Genomic DNA, 11,225 nt, shown 5'->3' on the forward strand with positions numbered 1-11,225 from the left:
GGACGTAATAAGGGGGCAATGATTACCTGAATAAAGCTCCTCCCCTAAATTCCACGTACAATTAAAGAAGGATGAATTAATTGAAACTAGCTAGGCAACCAAGCTAGCGGCACTATAATCCTTGTTGCGTACAAACTAGAGAAGTAATGATTTAATATTGAAGGAATTTATATTTTTAACATGATTTGCCGTTTATTTAATAATTTCATAAAGAATTCTTGTTCGGTATTTCATGTATGTATGTATAGTATACCTATTTATTCCCTAAATTGAATATTTATATTATTTACGTATTAAATTATAATATTTCTCTAGTAAATATGTTGAAAATTATCATTTCGTCATCAAGACATCGTCATTTAATTACACTAATAAAAATATTTTGCAATAACGTACGTTTATGTAGGATTATTTACTTTTTTGTAGGTTTCAATTTAGAAAGCACATTCTATTTTTAAATTGATAAACTTTTAAGCGGCAATTATTTAGTGTGGTGTAAACCTGCCGTAATCAGACTGTTCTGCGTCTGATTTTGCGCATAGATTTAAGATCAAAGTCGCCATATTGGTAACTGTCTAATTCGGAAATTTAAGTAAGTAAATACAAGATTATCCACGTATTAACTTAATTTTTCCTATTTTTTATCTCCCATTTTATTCGTCCGTTGAGTTATTTGTAAGTAAACGTAAAATATAGTTATTTATTAGTGTCAATTAATAAGAGAAAACACTTGAAGACTTTCGAGTTGTTGCATAAAATAGTAACTAAAAATTTTTTGTGTTGGAGCAGGTAGTTAACAATTTATTACTTTATTCGATTCGATCCGTAAATATAATATTGTTGATTTAATAAATATTGTGGACGTTTTTACTATATAAATTGCTACATGGCAAATTATTTGACAGATGTTCCAATTTTTTTTGACATTTTAATTTATAATATTTAATAGAATTGAAACAGTTAACTGACTTGCTCTAGAATTCCCAAGTAAGTAGAAGCTGCAATTTACTTTATTCATTAATATTATTTGTCACTATTTCATAAGACAGCTTTAAGGATGTATCAGTAACAAAGAAAAATTCCAGGAAGTATTGGTGATACATCAACATTGTATATTACCGTATTTTAATTTCATATAATATATAATTCGTTTATCCATTTATAATTTATCGTTCTGTTAATTTTAATTAGTGAGAAAATATTACTTTTTATTAACAGTTATGTTATCATATGATTTCAATAAATACGATATTCAGAATATCAATACATAACATATTGTTTCACATTTTTTAAATATCTTGATAACATTTTTTAAAGTTTGTTTTCTACGTTGTAACATCGAAAATTGTTAATTTTACTTGAAATAAAACTTTATTAACGTATTATCATCATCAGGATCAAATGTGATCATTAACACTAATTATTGAAATAACTTTTTTTGGAACACAGATTAATGAAATTTTGTAAGTGTAGTTTTTTTTAATTTATTTAGTAAACAAGTCATTTGGTTTATTTGATTTCAGTGGATTTTTAGACCATTTTCTCAATCTATCATGATAGTAAATAACAGATCTGTTTTGATGTAGTCATGTCAATGATTTTCATTTTTTTAAAATAATTTCTTCAATATAAAAAAATTGCTTGTTCATTTTATGCTTAATCCTATAGATATTTCAAGATTCTATTAGTTTAAAGCACAAAGTATGTTTATATGATTTAAACTACTTTTATATATTGATTTTATATTTAATTTTAGGGAAACTAAACTTTTTAACTTCAAACAGTAATCACTGCTGAAACTATCGAGATGTCAGTATTAAATCAAAGTGGTGAGGAGCAGGTGGAGTGTCCTCTTTGTATGGAACCACTCGAGGTTGATGATCTTACATTCTTTCCCTGTACCTGTGGTTATCAGGTAAGAAAATTATATATACAGTGTTATTTTTATTAATTTTTCATCCCAAATTGTGAAATTCATTTCACATGGGTTTGTGTTGTTTGTATTTTGAAATAATTGTAAAAAATGGTTAGTTTTAAGTATTAATATAATATTCCTTATTGCGAAAACTCTTATTATCTAATAATTTTCATCTTATTTGATGTTCTGGGGTTTCTTTCACTGGTTCAACAATCAAATTCAATTTTATCTCTTCTTTTAATATCAAGGGGACATTACAAACTATATTTCTAGTAAAACTGCATAAATTAATGTCCATTAGTGTTTGTCTTGTGAATTTTGGTGTTGTTTTCTTTTTGAACATTACTTATAATTATTGGGTTGTTTGTATATTGAAATGGTGGTAAAAAATGGTTAGTTTTAAGTATTAATTAAATATCTCTTAATGCCAAAACTCTTGTCATCTATAATTCTTCTCTTGTTTGATGTTTTGGGGTTTCTTTGACTGGTTCCACATTCAACTTCAATTTTATCTCTTCTTTTCGTATCAACGGGACACTACGAACCATATTTTTAGTAAAATTGCACAGATTAATGCCTTTTGGTGTTTAAACGTCTTTGAGAAGTTTTTGTAAGTACATTTGAAAGTATCATGAAGTTTTCTATATCATAATAATTTTCCTAGGGCTTTCATTTCATTTTTCTGTTTAGTAATTGCTTGGATGCAAATTTTATAAAGCTTTTAGTATCTGTAAACACTTTTTTGTAATATATTTGTTTGGGCTATGGCTTGAGTAAATAAAATGTGAGCTCAAAAAATTTCCATGACTCTATTAGTAAGTATTAGTCATTCTCATAAAGTTAATGATTTTGAAAGTAAAATATTTGAACAGGGGCTTTCAAAATTGTTCAAAATCTATTGAATTTAGGGCCATTTTGATATAAGATCATTTTTAGTACCTAAATATGGAAATGCAAAACTTGTGATTGTTTGTCATGATTTCCAAAATCTATTTTTGTAGGAAAAAGGTCGATTTGGTAACCAAGTTGTAATTTTTCGTATATTATTTCAAATGAATTTTGACTCATGATTTTATCGATTCATTTTGTTTGTGTTGAAGAGGATTTGTAAAATTCATTCATAATAACAACACAATGGCGATTGTTTTTTCCTTTATTTTATATAAATACAGTGTTTAGAAAGATTGCACTGAAATTTTATCTGATTTTGGTATTTTTTCAAGCCCCTACGTTATAGAAGTCATTGATACGAAATAAATACGAAATAAATACGAAACACAAGTATGAAACATAAATTTTTGAAATATTTGTAATCATTAAATCTTCAAAAAAATACTATATAATTTATATAAGCAAAAAATGAGTCATATGTTTACAATTTAGATTCTTATCATATCAAGAATTTATTGAATTATATGTTGAGATTAATAAAAAATGATTGTTTAAAATCAACAGATCTAAAATTCCTATGTATGTACTTTCTTTAAGATATGTCGTTTTTGCTGGCATCGTATTAGAACAGATGAAAATGGACTGTGTCCAGCTTGTCGTAAGGCTTACTCCGAGGATCCGGCTGATTTCATCCCTTTGTCCCAGGAGCAGGTAGGACAGTAAAGTTTGTACATTTGTTCCATATAATTCCAGGGCGACATTATTTTACAACTTTTTAATTGTTGTATTTATCGGTTAGATGGCTAAGCTAAAAGCTGAAAAACGTCAACGTGACCAACAACGTAAAGCAAAGCTTACTGAAAGCAGGAAGCATTTGGCTAGTGTTAGAGTAGTGCAACGGAACTTGGTCTTTGTCGTTGGGCTACCAATGAGATTGGCGGATCCGGAGGTCCTTAAAAGGCATGAGTATTTCGGTAAATTTGGGAAAATACATAAGGTGGTAATAAACCAATCGACTTCGTACGCTGGCTCGCAAGGGCCCAGTGCAAGTAAGTATTACGCGAAATTATGGATGAAATTGTATTGTATAACTAAATTTATTTTTTTTTTTAGGTGCCTATGTAACCTACATGAAAAGTGATGACGCTTTAAGGGCCATTCAAAGTGTCAATAATATTACTATAGACGGTAGAGTGATAAAATCAAGTTTAGGTACTACGAAATATTGTTCCCATTTTATGAAAAATCAAACTTGTCCCAAGCCAGATTGTATGTACCTTCATGATTTTGGTAAGTGACTGACAAATGTCAAAAAAAAAAGTGTCTTGATAGTTAATTTATGTAATCGAAGGTGATCCTGAGGCCAGTTTCACCAAGGAGCAGATGCACGCCGGTAAACATCAGGAATATGAAAAGAAATTACACGAAAACCTACTTTTACGTACCGCCAACAATAACAACAGCGAAAATTCTAAACCTTCTTTACCTATACCCACAACGAACTCGACAGTTAAATCATCTTCCAAAGGTTAGTAAAAAACGTTGATCATATTTCACTCGTTCACAATTTTTTTGTTATATAATAATATTTAATTTTCCACCATCAATTATTTTCCTTTTGTTTCTTAATTCTGTACTCAATCATTCTATTTTGATATTCTTTTTCCAATCATTCCGTTTTCTTCATTATTAATTATATTTTCAATTGTTATATTGCTGTTTCTTATTGTTATTACTATAATCATACTATTTTAGATAACACTGCGCTATCGAGCAGTGTTAGTAGCAGTAGTAGTACAACTTCGAATAGTAGTGGAACGAATAAAGAAAATTGGCCACACCTGAATACGGAAAAGGAAAAAAAGGACAAAGAAAAAGGCAAAAAAAGTAAGGGAAAAGGTGAAACTAGTGCTAGGAAAGGAGATAGGAAAGAGGCGTTTAGTAGTGGTAAAAGTGATAGTGGATTTAGAACGGAAGGTAAATGAATAATTTCGAAATTTAATAGGAAAACGATAAACTTTTTTTTTTTTTGTTTATTTAGTAAAACAGGATAAACCTTCATCGCCGCACCTAAGTGAACAGACGGCAACACCTTCACCGCCGACGTTACTGGAGCCCCAAATATCGTTTTCCAAACTGCCCGCATCCATAATAGACGATAATACTAGTTTCTTTTCTATAAATTCCTTCCAGAAATTATCCCACACCAGTAATAGTGAATCTGATCAAAATTCAGTGCCGGAACAAGCAACTGAATCGGAAAGCGAAACTCATCCATCTAGTATATTAACGGACACATTGCCAAATATAAATACAACTGAAGATTGGGCGGCGGCATTTGGTTTCTCTAGAAATTCGGAAAATAATTTAGGTGAGTTATTTAGTGTTGTTGAATCGCATAACAACGTCCGGTCCATTCGGATGAATGTAGTTGATTGAAAAAAATCCGTTTTTAGTTCTAATAATCGCATTTAATGTTGTTTTTGTTTGATTGTGAAATAATGAGAAGAATTGTCACAATAATATGGAAACATAACCTCTGTTTGAACAGAATGATTTCAAATTAAATATTATCATTACACAGATGTCTTTCATGGTTTGTAGCGGACTGTTATTTGTTTTTAGAGACTGTTGTCTTGAAAAATAAACTGTCATTTGTCTCTAGAGACTGTTATCTTCGAAAATAAATTGTCATTTGTCTTTGGAGATTGTTATCTTTGAAAATAAACTGCACTGTACACAGCATTTTCTACTCAATCATCTGGTGCTTTCTGAGACAGCAGGGTCCATTTCAGGAAACTAGTGAGGGATGTAACCTGTTTTTACTGAGATTAAATACCTTTTCTTTATATTTGTGTAGGAACATTTTGGAGTGATTTAGCTTGGTTTGCTTCTTCCGCAAATCTTTTTTAGGGTATTTAAACTCTTTTCCTGGAAAATTTCTTACCCTCTTCATTTCTTTCAGTTCCTGTAGGATCAGGAACGCAAATTAAGGAGAATCTGTTATTTTTGCCTATTCCATAAAGTTTTCTACGGGATTTGCTACAATTTTGATTCAGTGATACGAGTGCTTGGTGCTAACTACTGGATTTATTTTGTTTACAGAAAAATTAGAAGAAAAAGATGTATTAGATCCGTTCAGAAAAAGTTTCGGCGTAATAAACGATACAGCATTCAGTAAAGGTAATATAAAATTGTTTGATCATTTTTTAATGATAACAAAAATGTTTATTTTTAGGAGTCGAGTCCTACAACAACGGCCTTTATGAAATATCGCCGAAAATTCAAGAAAACATTCTGGAAATGCTTTCAGGCAAAACACCCGCTACTTTCCCAAGCTATAAAACGTCTCCATCACAACCTTCAGTTCCTCCGGCCCACACGCACAACGGTATTAACGGATTAGATCAAAATATGTCAAAGTTCTTCATGGATTTCCATAAAAATAATAAAGGTGAAGATAATTATAGATTTATATCACTTTTTTTATGTTTCAAAGACGTTTGTTAAATTTTGAACTCATTCCTTCCCTCCATAGGTGGGTAGAATTATTTAAAATGGATAGAAACAATTTTTTTTTTTAATTACATGTGTCCGATTACCGGAAAAAATACTTGTGCCATGTTTTTTCACAATTCTACTGCTGTTTAGGCAAAATAAAATGAATTTCTTGCATCAATTGCTACCATGGGATCTGGATTCATCTGAAAATAATGGATCTGGTAACAGCCCTTCTGAATGGAGCAAAAACACAATTGGTTAATCAGTTTTGACCCTAGAATCTGAATTCATTTGGTTAAAGTTTCCCTAAATGAATCGAGAAGTTGATAAAACAGATGAACAACATCCACAACATTCTCCAGATCTGCTGCGGTATGACTATTGCTGTTTCCACCCCTGAAAAAAATGTGATTTTAGTCCCTGAGAATCGTGGATCTAGTGGAGGCCTTTCTGAATGGAACAGGACACAATCGATTGATTCATTGTGACCAAAGGATCTGGATTCACTATGTTTAGGAAAAATTAAGAATAAGTTCAATGGAAAATGTTCCGAAGAGAGAAATATCAATCAAATAAGGAAGCCAATACTAAAACGGAGGCTGAATAGAAATCGTTGAATAAATATCGGTTGGATAAGTGTTGTAGTGATTGTGTTACTATTGGAGGAAACTATTTTGGCAGTGAATTTTTTAAATACTGGTTCGGGGATGTAATGAGACGCGTTTTACTATTCTATTTTCATATTTATAGCTATGTAAACACCATCAGCCTTTTTATTTTGTATAGATGTAGGTACAGCGGGTCAACAGCATCAGTTTAACGGTTTCAACGGCGTCCATCAAGGAATTCAAGGATATTTTTCTGGAATCCAAAACAGTTCGGATAGAGTTATGTTATTACAACAGAAACATTTAGAAGAACAACTATTGAATCTTAGTTTAAAACAAAGGTATGGTAGTAATTCAAATTCGGTATATCAAAACGGTGTGAATCCACCAATATATATGAACGAAGATAACGGAGGATTCGGAAACGTACACCCGCCATTATTTAATAGTTCATCAAATATTAAACAGAATAATAGAAGTACGGAAGACGAATTAGGATTTGATCCTTTCCAAGAAACACAGAAAGCGTTTGCGGATTTAATGGCCACCGAACAGAATCAAAAATCACACAATAGTAATATAGGTAAGCGATTATTTACATGTCGATTACGCCTTTCGGGTACATTTATAAAAATAAAATTGTTTCGTTTTAGGTCGTAGTCAAATTAACGGGGTAAATCTCAATCAGAACGGCCACGTGCCGCCTCCGCCTCCCGGTTTTGTCCAAACAAATTCCTCACATATGAATTCTTTCGGTGAGTTTTTATTTATTTTAATTACGTTTAAATATTATTGTCTGAATATTATTTTAGGTAGTAAAATTTTACCTTTCCTAAATATGTCTAATAGTCAACAACAAATAAATAATTCAACGCAAAATAATTGGCCTAGTAATTATAATTCGCAACCGCAACAACAGAAAAGTAAGTTTTTTTTTTTTTCTTATTTACTCAATTCTAACCTTACTTATCCAGTCTTTCATATCCACTACTTTCTGTGTTATCCTATTTTTTTTTTGTGCTGCTTTCTTAACTTCCTCACTGAATTGTTTTCTTGCTTTGTCCATTTTACATATTTCTTGTCATTCTTTTTTACTGTTTTTGCTTCTTATACTCTTATACTAACCGTTTTGTCTCCTCTTATTCTTGTTGTTGCCCTTATTGACATTCTTGTAGTTCTTATTCACTTGATATTAAGTATTTCTACCCTCACTTCCCCAAATTATCCTCCATTCTTTTATATCCTACTCATTCCATTGTTTTTTTTGCTTTGTGCTGCTATATTTTTCATTCTATATATTTCTTTTTTGCTATTCTTCCTTCGTAAACTTTTCTAACCGTTTTGTCTCCTCTTATTCTTGTTGTTGCTCTTATTGACTCAATATTGAGTATTCCCAATCTTATTCTATTCCATTCAATGTTTTTTCTCTGCTTTTCGTTCTATATATTTCTTGGTCATTCTTTTTTACTGTTTTTGCTTCTTATACTCTTATACTAACCTTTTAGTTACCTCTTATTCTTGTAGTTGTTCTTATTCACTTGATATTAAGTATTTCTACCCTCACTTCCCCAAATTATCCTCCATTCTTTTATATCCTACTCATTCCATTGTTTTTTTTGCTTTGTGGTGCTATATTTTTCATTCTATATATATTTTTTTTGCTATTCTTCCTTCGTAAACTTTTCTAACCGTTTTGTCTCCTCTTATTCTTGTTGTTGCTCTTATTGACTCAATATTGAGTATTCCTAATCTTATTCTATTCCATTTAATGTTTTTTTCTCTGCTTTTTGTTCTATATATTTCTTGGTATATTTTTTAGTCTTCTTTTTTGCTATTATTGCTTCTTAAACCCTCTAATTGTTTCTTCTCCTCTAATTCTTGTAACCTGATCATACTATTTTAGTTGATCTGCACATATTGTTGCTTAGGGGTTTAGTTATTGAAAATAAGGAAATAATGCAAAGGGAAAAAGTGATATGGAACTAGAATATTGTTGCGGGAAACTGTTATTTGTCTTTCGATACTGTTTTTTCCTCCTCCTGTAGAAATTATATTTTTCAAAAACTGATTTATCTTTAGAGACAAAGGAATAAAATAGTCATGGAACTGAAATATTGTTGCGGGAAATAATTTAATGACGATTTTAAATTTTTCAGATATAAGCAACTCGTGTAACGATTGGAAGGTGTTAGATCCGGCGATCTTGTCCTCCAGCCGCCATTATCCCTTAGCGAATATGCCTCAACTTAGAGATTATACAAATTTATCACAAATAGGTACACAACAACAGATACAGAACGGGAGTGCGCCCCCATTGCGAACATACGAATATACAAATAACGCATTCTCCAATTTTACGCAACAGTTACAGCCAAATTTCAATAATTTCTCACATATGAATTCACAACAGAATCTGAATTGGTTTAGCAACGATTTAAATTCACAAATATCCAGTCCACCGGGATTCAGAAATAACCCGGCGACCAAACAGCAAGAGTGTTAAGCGATTTTTGTTTTGTTTTTTTTTTATCATGAAAAAATAATAATAATAAAACGCAACGTATGGGTCTCATTTTTATTTCAATTTTCAAACTGAACAGTGTCAATTTTGATCATAGATTCGTTGTGTTTATTCCATAATATTTTAATAACTTTGAGGATAACAGTTGAGGGTCGAATAAATTTTACCGAAAACCAACTTTACACTTTGATCAGGTATTAGGGTGGAAATTATAGTTGAATTTCAAAAGGGAACCGTCAATTGTTATTACAGACTGTTTTTTTCCAAAAAATAACCGTCATTTATCTTTAGAGAGTGTTGTCTTGTAAAATAAACTGTCATTTGTCTTTAGAGACTCTCTGTCTTCAAAAACAGACTGTCATTTGTCAGTAAAGACTGTCGTCTTGAAAAATAAACTGTCATTTGTCTTTAGAGACTGTCGTCTTGATAAATAAACTGTCATTTGTCTCTAGAGACTGTTGTATTGAAAAATAAACTGTCATTTATCTTTAGAGACTGTTGTCTTGTAAAATAAACTGTCATTTGTCTTTAGAGACTCTCTGTCTTCAAAAACAGACTGTCATTTGTCTGTAAAGACTGTCGTCTTGAAAAATAAACTGTCATTTGTCTCTAGAGACTGTTGTATTGAAAAATAAACTGTCATTTATCTTTAGAGACTGTTGTCTTGTAAAATAAACTGTCATTTGTCTTTAGAGACTCTCTGTCTTCAAAAAAAGACTGTTATTTGTCTTTAGAGACTGTTTCTGTTTCAAAATCAAACAGACATTGGTCCTTAGGGTACTGCTAAGTACTTTTAGTTGTCTGTATAGAGATGGGAAAGTGTCTGATAAAAGTAACTGGACTTTGACTATTAAAAAGAATGCAACTGTGATCAGAATTATAAAAAAATTAACTAAATATTAAAAAAAACTGTTATCTTTTAAAATTATTAATACGTTATTGAATACACAATTGATTACAAAAATTTTTCTGAAAAAGTTTCTAAATCAGGATAAACTTTGAGCGTTTTTGTGCATAAAATTATTATTCGACATATTTTAATTAGTAATATAATTTTGAATTTCGTTTCCGAAGCAATTTATACAACAAAAAAATATTTTTCAATTTATGAAAGTAAAATTTGGTAGTTCAAATGTCTCGTACTCCAAATGTAACGAATTAGATCTGTTACTACTAAACCAACATCTCAATTACATAATCTGGTCCTTCGAGCCGGATATTAATCAGCTTCTATGCTGTTCCTAATTAATTGGAACAAATTAACTATCATTTTTCGAAAAATTCAGATTTTAATTATTTATTATAATTTTGTCACTTGTCTCCCAAATAATGTAGTGTAGTTAAAAGTGCGTTCTTATTATTGGGTGTAGAAGTTCAGATCGGGTAAAAGGAACATACTTTTCAATAGAGAAGGTGAAATAGTGGAAATAGATTTTAATTTTATGCACAAATAGAGAAAATGTATGTTAACAGATTATCGTAGTTGTAACTTATATGATACGGGAAGATTTATTACCTGCGGTTAGTGCAATACTTTTAAAATTTTCGGGTATTAGCTAAAATATATTCGCGAGAATCGCCCATACCAATTCATTTAACAATGTTTTATTCGAAAATTACTACAAAGCTTTATTCTGTTGTAAAATCGAATTGTGAGTGTTTTGCCACAAACTACACACGAGGAATGAAAACTAATATAATTATATATGACGTAAAAACAGCTAAATATAATATATAAATCGTAGTTTGAACTTTTTTTCCCCTACACCAACTACGCCGTTACGGC

At 30.6% G+C, this 11,225-nt stretch overlaps 1 protein-coding gene across 6 annotated transcripts; it reads left to right on the forward strand.

Annotated features, from left to right (window-relative positions):
* Nucleotides 1–487: 487 nt before the first annotated feature.
* LOC130446112 (GATA zinc finger domain-containing protein 14) lies at nt 488–11,183 on the forward strand. Of its 6 annotated transcripts, none has more exons than XM_056782192.1 (14): nt 488–592; nt 1,757–1,915; nt 3,407–3,520; nt 3,609–3,858; nt 3,923–4,099; nt 4,161–4,337; nt 4,565–4,786; nt 4,851–5,180; nt 5,915–5,992; nt 6,048–6,263; nt 7,097–7,501; nt 7,572–7,673; nt 7,731–7,841; nt 9,075–11,183. In XM_056782192.1, exons 2-14 carry the CDS (start codon nt 1,808–1,810, stop codon nt 9,419–9,421), a joined length of 2,637 nt encoding a protein of 878 aa, XP_056638170.1. In that variant the 5' UTR covers nt 488–592; nt 1,757–1,807; the 3' UTR covers nt 9,422–11,183. The 6 variants fall into 6 exon arrangements, with proteins under 6 accessions (XP_056638170.1, XP_056638167.1, XP_056638169.1 ...); XM_056782191.1 differs by having other exon boundaries at nt 574–675; XM_056782193.1 differs by lacking the exon at nt 488–592 and adding an exon at nt 667–789.
* The last annotated feature ends 42 nt before the right edge of the window (nt 11,184–11,225 follow it).

The sequence above is a fragment of the Diorhabda sublineata genome, chromosome 6 (assembly GCF_026230105.1).
Source record: "Diorhabda sublineata isolate icDioSubl1.1 chromosome 6, icDioSubl1.1, whole genome shotgun sequence".
Classification (NCBI taxonomy): Eukaryota; Metazoa; Arthropoda; class Insecta; order Coleoptera; family Chrysomelidae; genus Diorhabda; species Diorhabda sublineata.

Coding starts and splice junctions, on each gene's coding strand:
- LOC130446112 (XM_056782189.1), top strand. CDS start 1,808: ATGTCAGTATTAAATCAAAGTGGTGAGGAGCAGGTGGAGTGTCCTCTT. Junction 7,502..7,571: donor ATCACACAATAGTAATATAG/GTAAGCGATTAT, acceptor GTTTCGTTTTAG/GTCGTAGTCAAATTAACGGG. Junction 7,674..7,730: donor CTCACATATGAATTCTTTCG/GTGAGTTTTTAT, acceptor ATATTATTTTAG/GTAGTAAAATTTTACCTTTC.